This window comes from Centruroides vittatus, unplaced genomic scaffold (genome assembly GCF_030686945.1).
Source record: "Centruroides vittatus isolate TY-2023 unplaced genomic scaffold, ASM3068694v2 contig_19, whole genome shotgun sequence".
Taxonomy (NCBI): Eukaryota; Metazoa; Arthropoda; class Arachnida; order Scorpiones; family Buthidae; genus Centruroides; species Centruroides vittatus.
This window is the reverse complement of record NW_027121169.1, coordinates 5,613,613-5,639,455: the sequence shown is the minus strand read 5'-3', so window position 1 is coordinate 5,639,455 and position 25,843 is coordinate 5,613,613. Positions and strand designations below refer to the sequence as shown.

Sequence of the window (25,843 nt, the reverse complement as noted above, 5' to 3'; positions counted from 1 at the left end):
CTTTCAGCATTTTCTAATTGAAACTTTCAGTTAAAATACCATTACCAACTTACAAATAAGCAATACTGAACGAGTTTTCACTTAGAACACAAGACAAAACATAATTAACTGACTATTGGACCACCCCTCTTTTTTATAGAGTAAAATTATGCTTGGGGAGTTTAATTAACCGAGTCCAACATAACCTGGATGTTGCAGAACAAATTAATTTCCAATAGATCATGTTCTAATATCAGTAATGAATGAAACATGAATTTAGTAGCAGAATTTCTGAGACACATTCTATTAATAACACATCAGGAAGATAGAGGAATTCTGAGAATTACATGTAATATGTTGTAAATTGCTTCGTTTAGAGGAGCTATTTTTGTTTTGCTACCAGGCATTCTTCCATAATTGTTAATATTAACCATCTAGAAATATCAATTTATCTCGTTTGTACAGCTTTTCATGCATGTACAGTACTTTCGTTCCATGCGCTTAAGCATAAAGGATCTTCTGTATAGTTTAATGTAAGAAAACTATTGTTTAAAATGTTTATTAGGCATTAATTTTAGTTTGTTTGATAAATATTCTGGAATAAGTGTCAAGTAGAAGCGAGTAGGCATTTGTTTTCGTGTGATAAACATGTGTTTCTAGAAGAATAAAAGCAGGAATAACAAGATAATAAATTTGAAAAATACATATCTGTATGAAGTATGACTCATAAAAGAGATTTATTTAGAAAATATATTTATCAATTTTCTTTTTTTCTTATAATTTTTAGGTATTTTCCTGAAGAACCACAGCTGTTCGGATGATGAGTTACAAACATTGATATCTTTCCGGAGATGTATCAAAATTTACACAAGTTATATAAGGTTGTAGCTACGTAGTGTGAAACTGTGGAGTGCAAAATCATTAATCTTGAACACGTTTGTCTAGTAATGACCACCAGCAAACGTGAAATAAGTCCCAGGAGGTTGATGTCAGTGGTTGCAGAAGATGACGAAGACTTCGAGGAGCACATTGCCAAAACTAGGAGCCCAAGGATTGCTAAAGCATCCCTCCAGGAGGGTGCAGATGGACCCACTGTTAAGACATCCCTACTTGGTAAATCTCCTACGAAAAACAATCCGAATAGGCCCTCCAAACACGCCAGTTGGAAGACATCGAAGTTCTTCAGTAAGACAATGACCAGTGGTGAGCTTCTTCGTGGGCTTAAGAAACTTACATCTAGTGGTGAAGACTTTGAAGTTAGGAGCCAAAACGACTCTAAACCATTAAAGACTAGATTAGGATCACTCAAGAAGAAGTCAATTCGCGAAGATGAAAGCCTAATTGCTGAAGCCAAATTTTCTGATTTGGATATAGAAGGGGTGAAGAAGGAAAAGGGAATTGTTTGTAAAAAAGACGACATTTTATCAATCATTGCCAACGTCTCTCAGGCTCCAGATTCACCAAACATGAAGAGGATGCCTTTAAGATACACCAGATCGGCATCACTTGATCCAGGATTTGCAGAATCATCTCATCATTTTGGTTGCTCATCACCTCTTTTGAGCGAGGAGGATAAGGATGTCAAAGAGACTACAAAGTTGACAGAAAGTCCTGAAGTTAGTTCTAGGGAAGATGCCGAACCAAATGTCATTGATGATGATGATGATGATGATAATGATGACAATGAAGATCAGGAGAAAATTAAAGAGGAGGTAGATTCAAAGGTGCAATGGGACGATGGTAATTTTGTCGATGCTATGCTACTAGGAGGAGCTATAGAAGCATTTCTCAAGGGATCCATGGGCACGGGAAGTGTAGAGAAGAGGGTTTCGTTTAAGAAGACTTAATTTTGTCCATTTATGAGTCAACTTGAATGATACATTTTAAGGTTGTGAACCATTTAGAATCTACCAGAACTGTATCGCAAATTTTAATAAATATGTATATATATATATATGTGTGTATATAAAGGATGTTATGCAGGATAATTTTCAAATTTCAGCTTTAAGTTTAATTCAATTTGGCTTCGTTATCATTAAAAACTAATTTAAAAAAATGGTACAAAACTTGCGATGACTGGACAATATCAGGTGTAAAACGAAAAAAAAACGACAATTTTCTACGATTTTAATTAATTTTACTTGAGTTTACGTAATAATTTATGTATCTTTACACAGGGGAAAATTAAAATTTCCCATTTTGTTCGAAGAAAATTAGAAAAATTGAAAGAAAAATTAAAATTATATTCAATATATTTTTAAATTTAGATGTTTTACAGATATTTTAATAGAAATATGTATAAAAATTTACATTTTTTTCGAATTTTCAATGAGTTCTCGCTGGATGCCACGTGTCAATTGTATATGATGTACAATTGAATACAGTACAGTACAGTACAGTACAATTGAAAAATGATTTAGGGCATTCAGACATAATAAATTGATCCATCCAATAAACGAAAAATTATTTTATTACTTGAAATGTATTTAAAAATAGTTTACAAATTGCTTACCATTTTATTCGATTTTTTTCAGCGCATCTTCAATAAATGAAAAATCGAATGTCGTGTTTTATAAAAATCATCCATTATGATGATTCAACACGACAATCTTCAATTTTATCAATATTTTAGATTGAACCATCAACGAAACTTAATGGAGGTCTAAGTAGGAAAGTTTCTTCAATTTTTAACCCATGAAATCGAAAATTTTGATGATCAAATTGACAAAAATTGATGATTTACCTCTAACACCCGATATATTAAATTGATGAGCGGAGCGTGCAGAGGTGTTCTTTACTCTATAACGCAATGTCTTTAACACCCCATCGTGTACATCCTCCAAATTTTGTTTATGATCTTTCAGGATTTAATTTCGTTTTCGAGTTTGTTGCATTTAACAAGCTATGTTGTGGAGGTCTTCCTAAGGTTTTGTACGTGACCATATCTTATATAACTGTTGATAAAGGAAAGTTTATGTGGTGCAAACTACTCATTTACTAAAGAATCGATAAGATAAGTATAGAAAATTTTTTCCATTTTTTAAAATTATTGAGTTTGTAAGCATTTTTGAGGAGGGTTTCGTTTGGTGCAACGGTCAATACCTTATATAATTGTTGATGAAGGAAAGATTTATGGTGTGCAAGCCATTTATGTATCAAATAATCGATGCAGTAAGTACAGGAAATTCTTTGTTTTTTTTTAAATTAATAAGAGTTTAATCCCTACAATAAAAGTTTCTAAAATTGTTAACGCAACAACTAACTTCAAAGATAATTTTTTCATGCAGAATGGTAAACTGTATACGTTTTATCAAAGTAACAAACCGTAAAAACAGTGTTTTTTTCTTTTTTTTCTTTGGGATGATGTATTGTTTTTACAGTTTCTTCAGCTGCAGTCACAGAAAAGCTGCTGTGTGAAGCGCATTTTGTTCGTGTTATTGGGAGGTAGTTTCAAGGAAAAAAATTGCCTTTGTTCGTCTTAAAAAAAGAAGAAAAAATACATACAAATGCTCTCTCACTAAGTTGAAGTGGAAGAACATTTTGTATACAAAAGCATTGAAGCAGTAAAATCGATGCAGCTGATTTTAAATCAGTCACAGATGCTATTTACTAGAAGCCAAGTCGCATCTGTAGACTTGTTTTCTTTCATTTTTCTTTTTTATAGAAGAGAAAAATAAAAGTCTCATCAAACTTTAAACAATTTTTCAAACTACAAAGAAGAGAAAAATCTTGTCAAAAATTGAATTTATTTAAACTATTTTTAATGCTTATTTTATCTACATCTTTGACACTTTGTTTCCAATCATCAGGGATGATTGGAAAGGATTTACAGCACCTCCATTCGCCTTGAGGTGCTGTAAATCCTTCTTAAGCTTCAGTATCGAAGGAAGGTGTTAGTAAAAAATAAGATTAAAGTTTCTTGAACTCGGGATTAAATGTTGAAAAATCTAATCGATTGAACATATTTTACGGTCTTACAAACTAAAATAATACCTCTTTTCCCTTTCGTTTGTGTGTGTTTACACGTAGGCTCCTTTGTGCGCATTATACACGGTTATCGACGAATTTTTTGCCTGTGTTAGCGAAAAGGAGAATTTCTTCCATTTAAAGTGCCTTTACTGGCATAAAATATTGTGTTATACATGCATACCTTTACGAACATGTAAAGTATATAAGCCTTATTTTATATAGCATTAACCGTTTAATGTTGTTGTTAATGGTGTTCTGTATAAAAAATTAAATAATAAAAATGATTTTTATGTTGAATTTTAGTACATTCTTTTAGTAAATTATAAGAGGTTTTAATTAAATTTTAATGTGTATTTTTTTTTAAATTTTAACTTAATTTGATTGATTGTTCGGCAGTGCAATCGTGTCACCTTGAACCGTTCAAGGTTAAACGGTGAACTCTTTAACTTCTTTAATTACACTTTCTACTGAATTAATTTACAGTTAAAACTGATTTTAAAACATGTTTTAATGCTTAAAATCTTACCTTTTGTACTCAGTATTACGCTCGATAGCGTTACATCGAGTGTAAAAAGCAAGATTTCACAACGTAAACACGTTCTTTTCAACGTTTATATCCATTGTAGTTATGTATAATTATGTTAAAAACACTAAAAATAAATAAATTAAATTCAAATTCGCATATTTTTAATCATACACTGCATAGAATTTAAGCAAAAAAGGCTCACCCCAGCATAAACAGTGAAACAATATACGTACTGTACAGTATATACACGATCCACACGTAATATGTTAATTTATATTTTTAATTAATTACAATTAAAAATAATTATCCGTAATTAGAATATTTAATGTATCACTGGATTAAAACGTGATTATATAAATTAAGTATCAATCGATTATATCAAATTAAATAGGAGTAAATTGGGTGAATTACAATAAATCAATTAAATTTTAATGTTGAAAATAATGATTTGTGACATTTAAATTCTATAACAAATTAGAAATCTGTTAAATATATTTTGGGGTCTCTCTATGTCTCCAAATAAAGAGGAAAACGCTATACAACGTCAAATTGACGTTATAATCACACTTTCTCGTAAACAAACTGTAAGAATGACGTCAAGTTGATGTCATGGTGTACGTTATTCATACAAAACTAATACATCTACTGTGAGCAAATAGTACTGTAAAACACTATAATATAGTTTGGGATAGTTACTAGTATATTTTACGATTTAAAGTGCATTTATACTGATACGAATCTATTAATCAAATATTACGTAATTGCATTTTGGCACACTCCTCCACATAAGTTACGTAAGCATTGTATTGATCCCAACCTAAATTATGTGTTGTTTTATATCATTTTTCTTTCTATGCAGCTATTTATAATTTTTATACAGCTTAAATACCAGGAAACCTCAAAGGTATTTTACGCAAACATTTACTCGACCCTCCCTTCTTTTATCTCTTCCTTAAAGTGCTTATGTAATACCTAGATCTTCCCTAAATGTACTGTACTACAAGTGTACACAACAAGATATGTGCTACATGTGTATACAACAATGTATTAATATATAGCAGACATAAATTAGTATATAATAATATAAATTAGAACATATTCACAATATAAGTATACAAATATATTGTGAATATAATGTACCACAGATATAATTCATCATAATATGAATGTATATGATGTAGACTACATTGCACTACATAAATATACAGTACGATGCACTACCGATTTAATATCTTCACGTTATATGTTACATTTATTTATACACATAGCACAGTAATATACAGTACATATATACTTATAAATGGATTATACTCATAAATTGACATAATAACACAGAAGTATATGTAAAAAAATGAATAAATAATTAAGGAAACTTATACAAATCGTTACAACTTAAATTAGAAAGACTTCCTCCATCAAAACTCGTACATCATACAACAACACTATAATCATTCCACTAATTCTCAGATAAAAGTCTTTGTGTCTTATCTGGCGAGTGCTTCCATCTCTAGGGATCTTAAAGAAACGATCCACACTGTATCTGTGTGTCCTCTGGGGAATACAAAGATTTCCACACAAAAAAACGATATAATAAACAAAGATCTTTAGTGTTGTAACGTCGACCACCAACCACAATGACACAATATCAGGGATTTAGTAATTTCTTCTGTTATTTATTAAGGTTTCACGAAATTGTATTATTTCCTGTTCACAATGTCTCCCTATTGGTTTGGATTTATAGCAAAGGCTAGACAATAGCAACAAAAGGTCTCTTGTAGTCTTCATAGTTAAAGAATTAATCCTGGATGAGGTAATGCGGGCAATTAAATAGATTGAATAACTACACACACGTATTAATTAAAAATTATAATAAAAGTTTCAAACTTTAATTGTTATTTTCACTTCGGGATAAATTTTTTCATTATTTTATTGTGGTAAATAACAGTGGGAATTAAACGAATCGATCTGCTAGAAACGTAATTTTCTATGTTACTGGTGCTTTGTAATAACAATTAATGGATAATTTAATGCCACGTGAAGGAGAAATTAAGTTTTATTTACTTGTTTATTGATACTGACAAGTGTGGTAAAGGTTATTTAAACACAAAGTATTTTTTCTTTTTTACTTCTATAATTTCCTGTACGGTTGCTTAAATTGCTAATTAATTTAATATTACGGATTCCTATTTGATTAAAAATCTTCATAACAATACTCTTAATAAAAGGAGTTTCTCCTTACCTTTTAAGGTTATTTGTTAGCTTCTAACCTTCTACTAAAATGCAATTCCTTAATTTACACTGTTGAAACAATGTAATCAGAATAATAATAGTTTCAGCAAACAATACACTTTCGTTCAATAATACAAAGAACGTAACAATACATGACACTGCTTATACTTTCAACAATAGCCAGAATGCAATCCAACACAAATAACAAACACAATATTTACACTTTAAATACAACTCAACACGTAACACAACATGAGTAAAATACATAACAACAATAATACAACATATATTAAAGTAATACAACAAGTAACATGGAATACAACATATAACACAACACATTACATAATATAATGTATGTGTTGTGTGTTGTATTACGTGTTGTATTAGTGTACTTTTATTAAAAAATCAATAATAAAATGCTACTTTAGTTATGAAATTTTATCAATATTGTTCTGTGTAAATCAACATCTTTTAAGATTCGAGAAGAGCGAACAGAAAAATACAAATTAAGTGTTTTAATTTAATTAAAAATACACTTTCTTGATTTATCCGAGTCACTTTAATTTAGGATGTTTGCATTGTTGGAAAATATAAAATTATAATTTTCATGTTTATTAATACGGTTTTTATTAAAAATAAATTAATTAAATGCTAAGAAATTCTACATTTTTGGGTGTTGACAACGTTTCAGAATAGTGTAATTACAGATTTTAATAATTTATATTTAAGTGTTTTAATGAGACACTTTTAGAAAAAGCAAAATTTTTTGGAGAAAAAAAATGCATATTTTAAAAAGTAAAAAATCATTTTTTCAATTCTCGTGCGAAGAATCGTTTTACATAACGTTTACAATTAAGAAATCCCATTTTACAGTTTTAGAACTGTGTTCTGTCCGTCAGAAAATTATAAAACTCTATATAGATATATAAATTTTAAGTTTTAACACATAAATTCATATATTTATATAAAATAATCCGCAAAATAAATTAAATTTTACTCTAATTATAAGATTAAAACGAAATTCTTGAAGACACGAGACTTGACTTAAAAAACGCTCTATAACTGCTGGTACCCTTCTAGATTTACTTGCATCCCATTTATGATAACTGACATTCCTGTAAAACTATTACCGTCCCTTTTATAACTGCTATTACAAGCTTAAATGTTGAAACTAACAGTTCATATTAAAAATTACATTAGTTAATATAAGCATTTAGTTGTTACATATCTTCTGGCACCCTTGTATATTTATTGGCACTCATCTATAATTACTGGCATATTTTTAAATTAATTGTCACCCCTTTATAATAACACTCCCGAAACACACTATAACTACTGTACTACTTACTCCTAAACTTCTGACACTCCTCTATAACAACTGACACTCATCTTGAACTGTTGGCACCCTTCTATATCAGCTGGCTCCCTTCCAAAACTGCTGGCACGCATCTATAATTGCTGGCATCTAAATCTATTGGCACCCCTTTATAACATACTTTTATGTTTACTGAAACCCCATGTAGCATATATGCAAGCTGAAACCCGTCTATAATTGCTGGCACCCTTTTAATCTGTATTACTCTAGTTGCCATTCTAAATATGCAAATCGAGGGTGGCATTTTAACACTTCTAATTTATTGATTAATTGATTTACGTACTCGAAATTAGCGTTAATTTAATTTAGGAAACTTAATATCTCTTATAGGAAATTTTTCTAACTTTCCTCATGCTTAAAGTATATTAATAAATTCAAACATTTCATACGTCGTTATTATCAAATATTTATAATTTATATATATATATATATATATATATATATATATATATATATATATATATATAATAGAGCTTTATCATCCAGATTAGGAATTAGAGGACTATTATGTGCCTGAAGGAATCAGAGAACTGTTATGCAAATGAAGGCATCAGAGGTTTATCACCCGGATCAGGATATCGGAGGACCATTGCGTATACGAAGGAATTAGAGGACTGTTAAGTGAAGGAATCAGTGGAGTGTTATGTAAATGAAGGAATTAGAGGTTTATCATCCGGATCAGGAATCAGAGAACTGTTATGTGGTCCGGTCAGGACGTAGAGAGATTTATTATGTGGACTTAAACATGTTCAGATATATCCAGATGAAAGGCTTCTCTGGGTCCTAACTCGGATCCTAAAAATTTAGTTTTTTTATGCCGAAAACATACTAATAAAGTGATATAAAATGTTCTTTTAATAGAGTAAAATCCGTTGTTTTTTTTTATTGATTGGGTGCAATTTTTAAAAATTGTAGACCTATAAATTTCCATTGTCGTGTATCTGTGTATCTGTCCTTCCTTGATCTCGAGAACGGAATTACAGATGAAAGTCGAGATGAAATATGGAAAGCTTAAGAGCAGGAAGCCCAGATTAACTATATACGAACTTAAGGTTTGCACCGGAAATCACGTTATTTTTATTCAAAAATTTTCCCCTGAGTGCAGTTAGATATATTTTTTACTTTTACTACAGAAAATTAACTTCTTGTGAAGTTTTTTCTTGATATTAGCGATAAAAGTTCAACTGCTATCTCGTCCCTTCTTTTGAGGAAAAGATGGCACACTATAAACATTTATATAGAGAGAAATGTAACTAATATTTTAAGGAAATAAACTTTTTAAATCAAAGTATAAATCAAGGAACCATTTAGGAGCCATTATTTAGAAATAGGAAATAGTGTTGCTGCACAGTTCTGTGGTGCCATTTTCTCTGATGGGTGGTTCCTTCCTTTGATCATATTTGTAATTACAGTCTTTATCCGGGGAATTTCTCCTTAATTCCTCTTCGCCCGAGGGAATTTTCCTCAATTAATATTGGTAATGTTTTCTTTTCCTCGCAAAGAGGAGACGTTACAAATACTAAACAATATAACAGCTATTTCAAATGATCATAAGGAATTTCCATTAGAAGAGATTATACTCTTCCAATGGAAATTCCTTTTGATCCTGTAATTTAAATATTTGTAGTGCTATTTGTAGGTAATCTTATTTCCTCTTACCTCAATAAAAATAATTTTAGCCCCATCTCTCCATTTCCTGTGATGCAATTGTATTATTCTTATTGCCCTTTTATTCACTCTACTTAATTAATGTTTGCAGTGCCATCTCTTCCCACTTGACACATCTTTTCCTTATTTACTTTTTATTACATTTAAATAACAATTATTATTAATTGTGCATAAATTGTTTGTAAAGTAAATAAGGAAAAGATACTATCTCTTCTTTCTATATTGCAGCAAGAAAACGAATTCCTATTAGCAAAAGATCTGCTATAGAAAGACTAGCAGGATCTTATATTCATGGAAGCCTCAGAAATAATGGTTATAAATTATTCATTGTGTCATAAATCATTAAAAGGGAGAAGAAAGTTGTTATTACTACATTTTATAATTTAACAAATATAATAACAAATATATCTCAAAAAAGTCCTTGATGACTTCGAAGAGGTCCTTTACACCACTATATATGGCGAGAAGAAGAATTATCCAGCTGTTAAGCCTGTGGAATATAATGTAATATAATTGAAATTATCAGAATATTTATGTATTTATTAATTAGAACATTTTTATTTAACAAAAATTATAAAAATAATTATGATATTTGTTTATAATTTAAAAAAAACGAAAAAAATCGCATCGATTCTCTCAACAATTACATCTTTCAGTTTCCTTTTCATTTACATAGAGTTGTAAGGGAAATGAAAGGGTTGTGTAATCGATAATACGCCGAAATACTTTAAAAATAATTGTTTTCCTTCTAAAAATAACATTTTAAATTATTAAAAAATGAAAGTAGAGCTTTCAGGATAAGCAATCTTATCCAGAAATGAAAGAAAGGAAGCGCAAATAATAATGACTTCGTTAAAAGTTTAGCCAGTAAACAATTAAAAATATGCAAATTTTACTTAAAAACTTAAGTTTGAACTAAGTTCAAACTAATTAAAAGTGTTAAATTATGTTCAAAGTTTAAGAAAAAGGGCAATTATTTAGAATTCACTCCACAGTTATTTAGTATTCTTTAAGAGAATACAGAGTGATTTGTCTGTAATGAAAAGATCAATAGGATGATTTAATGTAGGGTGGAGTCACTTAACAATGGTATAAACAGCATTATTAAGGTCTAATTTCCTTATATTTCAGCTAAATATCACTTCATTCGTTAGCAATCTTTATGCAAATATTACGAGAATAGAAATTTATTATATGGGATAATAAAATAAATGTTAAATAATAAAATTTCTCAAGGATAATGTGGAGTTATAACAATAAGTTATGTGGGATAGAAAATAAGATTTGTAATATCCATTAAAAAAGTCTGTAATGTATAGTGTTGTACATGAAAAATGGCACTACAGGATTTGTAGTAACTATTAGAGAAGATGTCCTTACCTTAATGAATAGTACAGATCATAGCAAGGATGAAAAATGAAGCTAGAGATTGTCAGTGATTGCTGTTGAGGAATACAAAGAAGAAAATCAATTTCTGGATAAAAATCGAGCAAAAAATACTGTTAAAGATGAAGGAATATTTCGTTCGATAGTTGTATAGAAACGGGGGGCACGTTATATGGACAATAAATTAAGTAACATGTAAGAAAATCGATGGGTAAATGTAAAAAATGGTAAAAGATTCTTGCCTCTGTTGGCAGTCCATTTAGAACTTTGTTGAAGAAGTCTCTTGCTGAGAGTCCTTGGCTTTAGTTTCCTTGATAGATATAATAAACAGGTCGAAAATTGTTTAATGGAATACAAGTTTCATTGATTTTTATATTATCTTACCAATTTATAAGAAGAAAAAGAGAAAACATGTTGAATTGATTTCATCCGTATGTCACTCATATAGCCAAGGTTATATTTGGGCTTTTCGTAGCCTAGGATTCTTATATCCTAGGGTTCTCCCTCTTCATTCACCAGCGCCGAATGGATAAAACCACTGAACATTGGTCGCGGGTTCGTGTCCGAGCAACGGGCTGGTGGCGTGTTTTAGGGGTTTTTTACTTGTCAAATACCTAAATACGGGCCAGTTACCTAGTCCTCCCGGAGGCACTCTCTCTTCCTTGACAGTTCACGTGTTGATGTTTCTTGTGATCTCTATTATTTTTTATAGCTTTCCTAGTAAAGCTTCCAATGGTCCTAACATATCGTTGACTTCCCAAAGTACCCTGTACATGTAGAAAGAAATCTCTTGTTGTGGAACATATAAGAGGCCCTTTCCCTCCATTTATCAGTGGCCAAGTGAATAAAATCACTTAAAACTGGTAATTTGTTTCGGGTTTACTCCTTGTATGAATAACTGCTACCTCCCAACAAAGCCCAGATGTGAAAACGGCCATTTTTTTAACGTTCTCGTCAATGTCCGCTGTTCACAGGTTTGACTGTGGACGAAATACTTTATTAATTTCACAGCGTATCTGTATTTCTATTTATTGATTCTTCGTTTTGTTGAGAGATTTCATTTACAATTCTTGCATCAAAGAGATTGTGGCATGGCATCCAATTGTGATGCCATGACAACGTAAGAATATTCAATAATATCCGCCATATTTAGACTTTAACTGGCATTTTCAATTATTAAATTTTGTCGTTAGCGTATCTGCATTTTCAATATTAAATCTCTCTCTCTCAAAAAAAAACAAAAAAAAAACCACTTGAAAAATTGCCATTTTAAATTTAGGGTATGTTAAAATTCACAAAAATATGAACTCCGCGAGCCGGTATCCTTGAGGAATTCACGTATTTTACACGATGTATATCAATTTTTAACGATAAAATCTGTATATAAATGAATATAACTGTTATATTCCTCACTCTACGAATAAACGAAATTAATAATTAAAATTTAATTGATTTTATCATCACGGAAAAGCAGATTATAACTATTAGATAATGGATTCTCCATGCAAATTTCCGATAATTAGTAGTTTAGAAATTAAATAACGTAGAATTACTAATCTGTCACAAAATGCCTTTCATTATATCGAAATTCTTGAGGAAGATTTCGGAAAGAAATTAATAACAAAAGATCATTTGCACTTTCAAATAAGATTATTTCGTGTTTAATGCGATTAAATTCAGACTTTCTGTCGTTAATGCAATTTAAATAATCTTTACGTATGGCAAATTCGACAATATGTAATTCTACACTGGCACAAAACTCAGTTTACCGATATGTAAAGAAAATCAGCTGCTAAGTTAACTGATCTTTGGACCACACTATATTTTAGGTCCTGTTTTTTGCTTCTCTTGCAGTATTTAGTACATTTTAATTATAGGAATTTACATTTTTATATTATGAATACAAATATATAAACTATAAATTAATGAAATAACAATTTATATCTTATACAACCTTACATTTATAAAATAAAATAAAATATAAATAAATAATTTCTAATTTTGATCACCAGATGTCAGAAGTTGCTTGTAACAGACTACTTTCAGAACTTTTACATGATATTTTCATACTTTTAACTCCATTTTCGTATGCAAAATTCGCACTTCCGTAAATTTTTCACCTTTAAATAAAAATTAAGAGCACTTTCTGCCAATTTTGGTTTCTCTAAATACCAAAATTATCCGTTTATTTTCGTATTAAATTAGGACGTTTAAACCATAGATTTATGGTTGAAACGTCCTATATTTCGGAAATGTTGCCCGATAAAGAGGCTTTAATACAGCTGTATAAGAAAACCATTTACGTAGTCCATTTCATTTTAAAAGGGGCTGTTATTGGCTTCTTTATCCAGCCGTATTAAAGCCGGTTTGACCGTATTAAAACCGTATAAACGTGATTAATTTCGATTACGCTGACTACTGGAGGGTCTGACCCACAATGGGGTCGATCAATACAAAAAAAGGGGGAAATGATGCCTTTAATATGGATTCCTTATAGCAGTAATCTGATATTTAACGTATCATCATACCTGGCCAAGCCGGGTAACTTACTTATATCATTTTACAGCCCATTACTAAAAATGTATTTATTCCGTAACATTTCGTGTTTGTTTATTAACGTTTATTTTTTTCAAATTTGATATTTAAATTATCATCAAATACGATTGTTTAACGCCGATTTTTTAATATATTGGAGCTTCAAATAGCTAAGTGGCACTTAGGCCAGATAACCGGGCGGTTAGGGTGGCAGCCTACCGTTCTGTTGAGCCCAGGATTGAATCCAGAAGGGATCGGTTATTTTTCCGGGGAGATATTAAGACCCGTCCCTCGTCACCTAGTAGTCCAATTCAGCTGCTGGCCAAACCTTGCTTTAAAAAAGGTCCTCTTGGTACCCACAGAGTGGAGAGAGAGCTAAAAATGGTAAGTGGCCCATAACTGTGAATGTCTTTGTTAACAAGTTATACGACGTTTGGAAGTGATAATTGTATTAAAAATGTTTAAAAATTCCCAAAAATTTATCAGAATTCGATTTTATAAATAACATATTTAATCTTTGTAAAAAAAAAAAATCAGTGTTTTTAATGAGATATCATCAAATTATTGAACTTTAATTCTTTAATCTGTGATATATCTGAACAGTTACTGATAAAAGAAATTTTTATGCAGGATGGAACCATTGAAAATAAATAAACTTTGTTTATTTCCTATAATTATGTTTTTATGGAATTCTATTGGTATGATTATTTGCTTTTTAATAGCTTTACACAAAGGGCATGCCAGTGTTTACGTTCCTTTCATAAGGTAAGTAAGTACTCTTTTATCTCATTCTAGAGTATTTGAATATTTAATTTTATCGTAAGAACGATTAATAGAAGGGTCAGCAATACCAAATGCTTGAAAGTCCTCTATCTAGAACTGTGATCCAGGTTTTTGGCACTCTGTTGGGTTTGGTTTGGTTTATTTGTATATAGCAATGCGACATGTGGGCGATCTGCCGAGGTGGATTGCCTCCGACGAAGACTTTTTATAGGAAACTGGCTCATATTCAGGTGTTACAAACTTGAATAAAACCGGAAAATTTCACTACCGTATTCGATGGTTTTATCTACTCGGCCACTAGTGGTCAGTCCTTGTATTGGGGAAACGAGAGACCAAAATTTGTTGTAAAATATAAAATATGGTCTATTTCAAAACTAGAATAATAATGTAACAACCCGGCGCCTCCATAAAACTTTTGACGGCCGGATGGCCGAGCGGTCAAGGTGGCAGCCTACCGCTCTGGGGGACCCGGGATCGAATCCGAACGGGTCGAATAATCCCAGGAATTTTTCGGGGGGTGGTCCGTTCGGATATGTCGGGCCCCGTCCCTCACCTCCCGGTCGCCCCATTGTGGGCCTGGCCGAACCCATAATGGGCTTTCTGAAAGAGGCCCTCTTAGTGCCCACAGGCCGAGAAGAGTTTTAAAAAAAAAAAAATGTAACAAAATTATTGTTTACGACAGATATTTTATAATGTTTTTATGTTTATTTCAGCGAAATTGGCGGAAAATTACCGGAAAGTGGAATTTTTGTGATAGTTTTAACATTTGAGTTTCTTATAGGTAAGAATTCTCAATTTTTACGTACAGACTGATTGATGAAGTTAATGAGCGAATTCTTGGGGAAATTTTGAGTAAGAGCAGATTTGGTGGTGTCGCTTCCATCCTGAAAGTTTTTCCCGAGTAAAGCCTGGTACCTCAGGTAGTAAAAAATTATGTGAGAGATGGTTCCTTTCTGCACCATCTCTGAAGATTTTCGGATTTTGAGCCAAATATTTCATATAAACTGTGTCCTATTCTTAATAATTAAATTTGTACAACTGTTTCGAATCTCAAGTTCAAAGAAGTCATCTTAAACGAGCATTTTTAATCTTATTTTAATTTTAAAAATCACCTAGCTTCTGTTGCAAACCGGATGTAGTTGATCGGAACCTCCGACCCCTAAGCTATCAATATCTGGTCTCGATTTTCATCTATATAACTCCGTTCGGAATTAAGATAAGACGGGTGGACAGACATATTAACAGACGGACGACAGTGGGAATCTATAAGATCGTAATTTGAAAATTACAGCCAAACAATATAAAAATTAAATGAAATTTATTAAATCAAATGCTTGAAGGTGCTACAAGTAAAACTTCGCCAATCACTCTGTTTACTTCTCTTTCCTTAATTTCACAAATTATATTTTTATTTAGGTGCTATTATTGTGTTAATACGTTACATGGTCATCTCCAAAATTAATAATGGTTTAAAGAAAATCGACATTGTAAATAAAATCGCACTTGTCATTGGTTTCATATCTTTTTGTGGAATGCTTCTCGCTGCTATTTACTCAGTAAGACTTTTTAAATTATAAATATATGAAATAATCTATTACAATTTATATTATGTACAGTATATAAAACATCATAACTTTTATAATGACGAAAGGAAATTTAGGTTCGTCTAATAATTACAGATGTATTCTATTCCCATTGTCCATTACATTGGAGCCAGAATCTTCTTCATTGGTCAAGCACTATACGGAATACTTCAAATACTATTATTTCATTGGACATGCAAAAAATTCGACGAAATTGTCATGTTTTGGATACGTTTTGTCATGTGTTTTCTTTCTATTATTTCTCTCATTGGAAGTATCCTTTGAATTTTAACGTGCTCACCAATGGCCGAGTGGATAAAACCACAGAACATTGGCATCTAATGGCGAGTTTGCGCCTAAGGGAGCGACTATGCAGACGCGAGAGAGAATATGTAACGAGAAGAGGCGAGACGCAATAAATATCAAAACCTGTTAGATATGTGCGAGAACCAGAAATTCGCTCTTTCCAGCGTTATTTCTCGCTTCTCGTTTGTGCATGTTTTTCCTTTGCGAAAACTAAATCGCTCGCAACTTTTCGCTCGCTCTAAATTCGCGTCTGCATAGTCGCACCCTAACCAACGGGTTAACCGCGTGAAGTTTTCCGGGTTTTCTTCACCTAAATAGGGCCGATTTTCCATAAAATCTTCTCGCGAGGTATCCTCTAAGCGGATCGCCCATGTGCTGTATTGCCTTCTATCAATTCCAATTTTAAGGAAAAACATTGCTATTAACTTCTGCACATAATAATCCTTTTAGCTGTCAGTACTAGGTGACTTCCCCCTGCTGTATATCAGTATATAATTTATCTATTTTATCCATAGCATTGATACTCAACACTGGATGAAACCACCGAATAATGGAAGTTGTTTGCGGGTTTGCGCGTGATTACGCGCCACGTGAAGTTTTATGTGGTTATTTCATGTATTTAACACCCGAAGGCCCATTTTCCATAGAAAGGCTTTCTGTGAGGCAACGTAATGGGCGATCTGCCAAGGAGGATCGCTTGGCAGATCGCCCACTGCATTGCTGTATTCCAAGCCAAATTACAGAATCTGCTTTCCTTCACTATATCTCATTGCTTATTATGTATCCAATTGGATCCAATCAGTGGATTTATGACTTTCCTGAAGCAAATAAGATTCCTGGAAATCAAGTAAGAAATTTCTAAATCAAATTCTATAGTAATAAATTCAAAATTGACAAGATATTAAATTTAATTTTAGGGTTTCTCATTAATTTTATGGAGTTCCGTTTGCGAATGGTTAATGGTAAATTTATTTCTTTTATTCATGTTAACTTTTACGAAAGAATTTCGCCAAATCACCATTAATGTCTCCCTTACACTTAACGGCCACATGGATGATCAAAATGGCCCTTGCGAAACTCGGGAGACAGGTTGTTGAATGGGAAGACAACAATGATCCGTAAATGCCGCTTTAATAAATTTAAATTTAAATTCTTACAAAATTAAATGATTCGACTGTAATCACAGAAGTAATAAGATATGAAGGATCCTGCGGAATACAATTATACTTTTATAATTTTTCAATTAAATTACACACATTTTAATTAATATAATATATTGTATTTTATTATATTGTACCATTTTCATTTACGATTTGTAGTAAGGAATTTTATAATGTAATTAAAATTTAATTAAAAATGTAATTAATTTAAAATTAAACAGTAATTAAAATTTAATTACTTTTAATTTAAATACTCAAATCTTTTCCTAATCCCGAATTTTAATTATTTTTATTCTTTCGCTCTCTGGACCTTAAGAAGGTTTCTTTTTTACCCGCTCGCTTCCATTGTGGGCCATACCCCCAATGCGAGCGAGCCATTCCATTAATGGTCATTGTGTGGCCATTAATGGCATGGCCCACAATGGGAACGAGCTAGCAAGAGAATGAGGGACAATGACCAATATATCCGGGACAGACCGTCTATGAAAATTCCTGGAGAATTCCCATGAAAATTCCTTTTCTTGTGATTTCGATTCCTAGATTCCAGAGTGGCACGCTGACATGTCACCAAATAAAACCCCTCCTAGTGACTTTATCACCTAATCGTATCGGACTATTGTACTATATGTGAAAATTATGCCAAAATAAAATAACCGTACGCTACTCCTCAACAATAGAATTAATCTACAGAAATGGCTGTAATGCTGTAATCTCTATGTATTAGGTTATTTATTTATTTAATGTCTTGATGATAACATCAGTACAACAAATGCCATACATATGACATGGATTGGATATGAATCTGAAAGAGTATGATCTGAAAATTTCTCACTTAAGTCACAGCCAACAATTTTCTGGAGTCATTGTAGATGAACGAATTTCCTATTCTGCATTTTGAAAGCAGAAAGTCTAAGAAGTTTCAAGGGACTGCTTAATAAATTTTTAATTATGAACATGGAGAAAATATCTATAAAAACACGGAGAAAAATTAAACGTTTATTTACGAGACATGGTGATAAAACTATTGTAATTGGTCGCGGATTCTCGCCAGACCAACGGTTAGCCACGGGGAGTTTTCTGGGTTTTCTTCACTTGTCTAACACCTGAATAGGAACCAGTTTCTCACAGAAACTCCGCCTGGAAGGCATCCTCTCGGTAGAATGTTCTGTATTACGTTGCGATAGCTGAGTACTGTTCTGAGAAATTCAGGATCGAATCCGTGTCAGATCGAACTCTCTCAATTTTTCGTTAGTGTTTCTGTCCCAAATAAGTTGGGTCTCGTCTATCGCTAGGAGCTACTCCCATTGTTTACTTGGTGGAATCCGTCATGGGCGTTAAAAATTATCCATGGAAGAGGAAAAATGCGTTCCCTCTCTTATATGTATCAGTCGAGAAAATAAAAAAAAAAAAAAAAGAAATAAAAGAAAGAAAAGTGTAAAAAATTACATACTGTAATAAGAGATGATGTCACAATTGCTATGTTTTGAATTCCTCACTCGAGATTTCATGCTTTGCATCCTGTTACCAGAAATAGTAGGTAGAGTTACATATCAGTTGATATAATATAAATTTGAAATAATAAATAAAAAGGCTCTACTGTAAATATTTTAAATATAATTATACAGTTATAGAATAAGAGAATGATGTTTCACTTCACGTTAATAACCTTAACGGTGTGACCAAACTATTGATTTCTGGGTTAAACGGGAAATTAACATCTGATTATACGGGAAAGATCCCATCAGTAAGGTTGTTGATATTGCCCGTTATTGTGACACTAGAAGTGAATTTTTTTCTCTTTCAAGACAATTATCGAAAATATGAAATTTAAACGTAGATAGTGTCTAATAATTTTTATTATCTGATACGTAAACAGGAAATGTCATATCATCGAATGTAATCTGTCACACAATACAACTCCGTTCACCGCTATGGAGACTTGGGAGGTGAAGAGACTTCATTTTATACCCGTAATTATGATTTTATGGGTCCTTAGTGGCATGCTGATATGCTTTCTAGTAGCGCTACGCGAAGGTCACGTGAGTGCCTACGTACCTTTCATCAGGTAAGTGATTCATATCTAGGCTGTATTTGTACGTCAGCTAAATAAGTGCAGTTTAGGACCTCGCGTTATGAATCTACAGCTTAGGGTCTTACATTTTTATATGTATCATGATTTGGTGGAGGGGAAATGGCTTAAGGCCGTAACATGACTTAAGGTAGCTGATAAAAGCGAATAAATAACACAAAAATCATAAAATTATAGCAACTTTACTAACAATAAAATGAATATTTCATACTTTACGACTGTGTAAAAGTGAAAGTAATAGAAGTGTTTTCTTACTTTCACTTTTCACAAAAGATGACTGTGCAGAAAAACACTTTCGAAATTTACAATTTGAAAGTAACATTCCAGCTCCAACACAATTTTTATCTGTAATATTGACCCGAATTTTATCTCTGTAAAGATAAGTCAACACCGTAGCTAGGGCTACGGTGTTGACTTATCTTTATAGAGATGAATGATGACGTCAACACCGTAGCTAGGGCCTAGCAAAAGTGGCCGACTGATTCCTAGTATTTCAATATATCTAGTAGAGAATTTTTGATGGCGTCATACCCTGGGCGTAACACTGATGATGTCAGGGTTCAATAGTATGATTTATCTATAAACAGTTAAAAGACAGTCGTTCCAAAAAAATTCTTTAGACGATCACCATTTTTAGTGTTCCAGAACCAAGAATCAGACAGCCAGACCTTCCCTTTTAGGCTACATAGCTGTCCTTTCTAAAAGAAGTTCCTTAAAAGATACACAGGAAACCAATTAAAATCAAATAAATTTAAAATCGGAATGGTAGATCTTACGACATCTTGTGAAAATTCATCTGTATCTATTCGGGATTTCGACTCCTTTTATCTGCGAAAAATGAGCGCTGACAAATGCTAAGATCTACCATTCCGATTTTAAATTTATTTGATTTTAATTGGTTTCCTGTGTATCTTTTCAAGGAACTTCTTTTAGAAAGGACAGCTATGTAGCCTAAAAGGGAAGGTCTGGCTGTCTGATTCTTGGTTCTGGAACACTAAAAATGGTGATCGTCTAAAGAATTTTTTGGAACGACTGTCTTTTAACTGTTTATAGAAAAATATTTATTCATCGGACGGAAACAAAAACGGAAGTATGATTTATATCAACGTCACGCTTAAATATTACGATTATATTGCTGTGATTTATAAAAATATACTTTAAATGTTGCATTTTAATTATTTATAATTAAGTAATTTTTGTTTTTGGCTACGTGTAAATATAAAATAAAATATCTAGTATACTTACCTACAATTCATAATAATTATGGTGGTACTAATATTGCTGCGGTGTTAAAAATTTGAGCATTTATAGTATATTAATATGTAAGAACAAACAGTTGAACCACCTGGCCACTCATTATGGACCTGACCGAGCCCATAATAAGTTTGCAAAAATTAAAATCCAACTTAGTACCCATAGGGCAAAAAGATTTTTTTAATTTATGGGGCGCCCTGTGTATGTTGCCAGGTTAAACATAAACCTATTGTAAGATTGCTCATTACAAACGGAAATTTTGCTCCCTTTCAGTGAAGCTGGTGGAAAATTGCCAGAAAGTGGTATTTTTGGAATTTTTCTCGCGTTTGGAGCCATTTTAGGTAATATATTTTCTATTCAATATACATTTTATACTGGATAATTATAGATTTTTTTATGTTTTTCAGGTATTATTACCATTATCATTCAATATTTCATCATTTTCAAGTATAATTATCAATATTCAAAGAAAATCGACATTTTAAACAAAATTGCTTTATTCGTTGGTTCCATTTCATTTTTTGGCATGATCATTGTAGGAGCTTATTCGGTAAGTTTATGGGCATTTTGAGCCCACCAATAACTAAATGAACCACTGAACATTAGCCGCGGGTTTCTGGGCTGGTCACGTGAAGTTTATCGGGTTTTCTACACTTGTGTATCACCTGAATAAAAGCCAGTTTCCATAGAAAATCCTTCTTTGAGGCACTTCCTCCTTGGCAGATTGCATCACCGTATTTCAAGGAACCATAATACTTGACACTCTGTCAAGAGGATGCACATCGGGAGAAAACCTTGTAAATTTCACTTGCCAACCCATTGGTGAAAGACGAACTCGTGACCAAATAGTATTCAGTGGGTTTTATTCGCTCGGCCGTCTGTATAATTCAGGAGGTTCCCAACCTTTTTCTTCTATTGATCCCGTTGGGAATCACTGGTTTAATGAATACTTCTAATACAAAATTATATACGTAGATGTACGGCATATTGAATGCCCATTTAATAGGAGCCAGGATAGTTTTCTATGGTGCACTCATCTACGGATTCCTTCAGATGTTAATATCTTTCTTCCTGTGGCCTAGAGTTTACAGGATCCCAATTTTTCAAATCCGCTTCTTCATTTGCATTTTGGCACTAATTTTTCAGATTGGAAGTATCCTTTTCTCGTTTACTAAATAAAAACACAAAGAAATTTAACTCGTTGTTTAAACTTTAACGTATAAATTAGTGATAATTATGTTTCCGCTTGGTATATCCCAATGGAATTCGAGCCATTCCCCAGCAGAAAAGGTTCCAGGAGATCACGTAAGAGATTTTGTACTTTATTTTCTATCCAGAAATATGTAATTTGATTTAAAATACAGCTTTTATTCTAGGGTTTCGCCTTCATTTTGGCAAGTTCTGCATGCGAATGGTTGATGGTGATTTTATTCTTATGTTTCTTATTAACATTTGCAAAGGATTTTAAAATGATTTCCTTAAAAATATCTATATTGAGTAACGATCAAAATGATAGAAACTCTGAAACAACCAGACTGATCAGCTGACATGTGTAGATTATAGGTGTGTAACTAGGGTTGCCAACTTTTTTCTGGTCAACCGGACACATTAAAAATATATAAAACTGAAAAGAATGGGAATGTTATTGTCATACTGTATATTTTTCTATTTAATATGGCAGCATATTATCAGTAACGTATTATCAGAAATGTTATAATGTTGGATCTTGGTTGACTTTAAGACTAGTAGAGTTTAAAAACTATTTATTATAACTATCAAATACATTACAAGTGGACACACATGGTAGGTTATATGACAGACGATGACGACCGATGCTCTTGTTCGCCGCTGGTGTCGCCACTAGTACATATCGTAACACGTCCCTTTTTTTTGAAAATACAAACATTAACAATATAGTGTTTACAAATTTTATGGACTTTCGTCATTCTCAGTAAAGGAAAATCTGTGAGGCTTATTTATCTGCCTGCCAGAACGGGTTGTCCGAAAACGGGGTTGTGCTGAGACAGGACTGACTCATGATTATTGATTTTAAATACAGTAGAGCATCGATTATCCGACCCCCGATCAACCGTCACGTCGGTTAACCGACCGCGTTCTAGTCGGCAAATTCAAATGTCCGCTAGTGATGTGGCTCTATAATATTTGGCTATGTCTTGGCTGCTTTCATGTTATTTTTAAATTTTTGCGTTTTAGCTGGCAACATGGCTCGACCATGAAAGGGAGGCCAGTATTTAAACCATGCTTAATTTTTTATTTTGTCTTTATTTTTGTACTTATTTTGTGGGGAAAATAAAGAAATAATTTTTAACGATACAATAGCGACGATTATTATTTTTAAAAAAAATTTTGTTAGGCTTAAGATCAATGAAAATTTAACGTGAAGTAGTTTAATAGCGATATACTAATATATATATACTGTACTAATAATGTATTTTTTCATACTTTTCGGTTATCCGACCAACCCGTTCCCAATTGAGTCGGATGTTCTACTGTACGCTTTTGACTAAACCTAGTCTTTGGATTGTAGGTAGCCCTATAATGGTCTGACTATCAGTATTGGTAATTACAAAATGAATACTAGCTGACAAATTATCATCGATTATAGCATTGACTAACACTGTTCCCAAAACTGGTATATCATTTCCTGAAAATGACGTAAGCCTTACAGCCGTAGGTTGTATTTTTCTAGCAATTTTTAAACTTTATAATTTCTTACTGGCATTACATTTAGCCTGAGCACCTGTATCCAAATTACATTCTAACACTTTGTTATTAATTTTAATTTTAAAATCCACAGCTCACTTAACTGATTATTATATCTATTAATAGATCTAATGACAAAGAGATCCGACTTATTACTATCATGGTCGCGATCATCACTAACATTAACATATTTTACTTGTCTAGTACGACAACATTTCGCATAATGACCTACTTTGTTACAAAGCTTGCTGACAGCATTAGTAGCCGGGCATTTATTTCGGTGTACCTGTCCACAACGCGTACATAATAATTGATTGTCCTGAACTGTTTGACGAAATCTCGAGAACTTTGCTGATGACGATTCTCGATGACCACCTAAGACTGTCCTCCTTCCGCTATTTGTTGCTTTATTTTGTAGATTTCCACGACGAATGTTGTTGTGATTGAACTTTTCGATTTTGAGTATCTGAGCATCACTGTTCTTTTCAATCTGCTCCGCCTGACGATGAGTAATTTCGATGCTTTTGGCTATGCTGATGGTCTTCGTTAAGGTTAAGCCTTCTTCCTGAAGTAGCCTAACTCTGATGACTTTATTATTTGACGACAAACCAACAATAAACATGTCTCGGACCAAACTCTCTCCGAGATTATCGAACTCACATGTTAGGCTTAGATTCTTAAGTGCAGTTATGAAGTCTTCGATTGACTCGTCTTGTGTTTGTCTTCTGGTCAAAAAATTATATCTCTCAATCGCGAGATTAGTTTCAGGTTTACAATGAGACTCAAATATTTTTACTACATCCAAATATTTTATACAAATATTGACAATTGTCCATATTCAAGTTAAAGGAATTGAAAACCTGTAACGCATCTTCTCCGACAAAACGTAAAAATATGGCGACTTTACGAGAATCACTTTTACTTTCTAAATTACTAGCCCGCAAAAATATTTTAAATTTCTACCAGATTGACCAGTTATGAGCTAAATTTCCTTCTAATAATAACGATGGAACTGGATTGCCGCATAGTTCCTGTTTACCACTTAAACGGGACAAAGTTAAAGATGGCTGACCTTCGTTACTGACCGGTGAACTCATTATTTCGAGCTGCTGCTAGTAGGAAGACGACGACGACGACGACTATAATTCTGACACCATGTTATAATGTTGGATCTTGGTTGACTTTAAGACTAGTAAAGTTTAAGAACTATTTATTATAACTATCAAATACATTACAAGTGGACACACACGGTACGACAGACCACTGACGACCACTGTTGCCACGCCGATTAGCTTGCTATCGGTAGATTTCGGTAATTTTCGGTAGATCGACTTTTTGTGGCAGAAAAAGGGTTGCCCATAAACAATAACGTGTTTTTTTTGTCATTTATTCTATTATAAACTATGAAACAATAAAAAACAAACACTAACACAGAACACTTACGTAAAAAAAATAATTTACTAATGTGAATGTATGTCTCTTTAATCCGAATGAATAAATTCGGTAGACTTCCTTACAGCTATCAGGTTAGGTACTCCTTTATTGGAAATTACAAATGCATTTCGGGCCTATGTAGCGGTTATCTACACGCGCGTTTTTTGTAAATTAACAAAGTTTTTTGTTATTTTTATTTTTAATATTTCTATAGCATTACACTGAGGAGGGGCTTAAACGCTACATAAGCCCGAAATGCATTTGTAATTTTCAATAAAGGTGTACCTAACCTGATAGCTGTAAGGAAGTCTACCGGATTTATTCATTCGGATTAAAGAGACATACATTCACATTACGTATATACAGCTACCACCTCTAAAATTGAGAATAATTTACTAATTAAGTAGGTACATTTTGTCTTATTTTTCTAATGAAAAATTACTTTTTATTTTTCGGATATTAATAATAATTATTATTATTCAATATCTTCCGTTTCTATGTTGTTTAACACTCTATTTGTCATTTTTGAAATTGAATTATCTTTCACGGGAAAATCGTAACAGTAATTTTTTCCAACTAATTGTTTAATGAGAAGTAAGTAAGCCAGGGATTGTTTCAGAGCTCAGTTTATTTCTTTGTTTTGTTTTTAACAGATTTATTGACGAAAATATTCTTTTCACATTAGCTGAAGAATGAAGCAGACACAAGATATTCTCAACAAAACGAGACAACACTGGAAAAGCAAGAGTTTCATCGCCCAGAGTAATAGTTTTAATATTTCGTCAAAAAACTTGAACATCATTGCTAAACGATTGTATTTCTTGATTATTTCTTAATAGTCTC

At 32.3% G+C, this 25,843-nt stretch overlaps 3 protein-coding genes across 3 annotated transcripts in view; all 3 read left to right on the top strand.

Annotated features, from left to right (window-relative positions):
* Positions 1–2,213, top strand: part of LOC136970201 (uncharacterized) — a 34,572-nt gene extending 32,359 nt beyond the window's left edge. Inside the window, exon 2 of the mRNA XM_067264625.1 lies at positions 767–2,213. Coding sequence (XP_067120726.1) covers positions 927–1,826 — 900 coding nt within the window. The 5' untranslated portion in view covers positions 767–926 and the 3' untranslated portion in view covers positions 1,827–2,213. The remainder of the gene's footprint in view (positions 1–766) is intronic.
* An 11,960-nt stretch (positions 2,214–14,173) lies between these two features.
* LOC136970202 (DNA damage-regulated autophagy modulator protein 1-like) lies at positions 14,174–17,474 on the top strand. The gene is made up of 6 exons (XM_067264626.1): positions 14,174–14,432; positions 15,164–15,231; positions 15,867–16,006; positions 16,130–16,297; positions 17,100–17,186; positions 17,257–17,474. The coding sequence occupies exons 1-6, from the start codon at positions 14,299–14,301 to the stop codon at positions 17,434–17,436; spliced, it is 777 nt and encodes a 258-aa protein (XP_067120727.1). The 5' UTR covers positions 14,174–14,298; the 3' UTR covers positions 17,437–17,474.
* A 1,681-nt stretch (positions 17,475–19,155) lies between these two features.
* Positions 19,156–22,476, top strand: LOC136970203 (DNA damage-regulated autophagy modulator protein 1-like). The gene is made up of 6 exons (XM_067264627.1): positions 19,156–19,564; positions 21,116–21,183; positions 21,250–21,392; positions 21,818–21,995; positions 22,071–22,147; positions 22,219–22,476. The coding sequence occupies exons 1-6, from the start codon at positions 19,431–19,433 to the stop codon at positions 22,387–22,389; spliced, it is 771 nt and encodes a 256-aa protein (XP_067120728.1). The 5' UTR covers positions 19,156–19,430; the 3' UTR covers positions 22,390–22,476.
* The last annotated feature ends 3,367 nt before the right edge of the window (positions 22,477–25,843 follow it).

Coding starts and splice junctions, on each gene's coding strand:
- LOC136970202 (XM_067264626.1), top strand. CDS start 14,299: ATGGAACCATTGAAAATAAATAAACTTTGTTTATTTCCTATAATTATG. Junction 15,232..15,866: donor AACATTTGAGTTTCTTATAG/GTAAGAATTCTC, acceptor ATTTTTATTTAG/GTGCTATTATTGTGTTAATA. Junction 17,187..17,256: donor ATAAGATTCCTGGAAATCAA/GTAAGAAATTTC, acceptor ATTTAATTTTAG/GGTTTCTCATTAATTTTATG.
- LOC136970203 (XM_067264627.1), top strand. CDS start 19,431: ATGGAGACTTGGGAGGTGAAGAGACTTCATTTTATACCCGTAATTATG. Junction 19,565..21,115: donor GCCTACGTACCTTTCATCAG/GTAAGTGATTCA, acceptor GCTCCCTTTCAG/TGAAGCTGGTGGAAAATTGC. Junction 21,184..21,249: donor CGCGTTTGGAGCCATTTTAG/GTAATATATTTT, acceptor TATGTTTTTCAG/GTATTATTACCATTATCATT.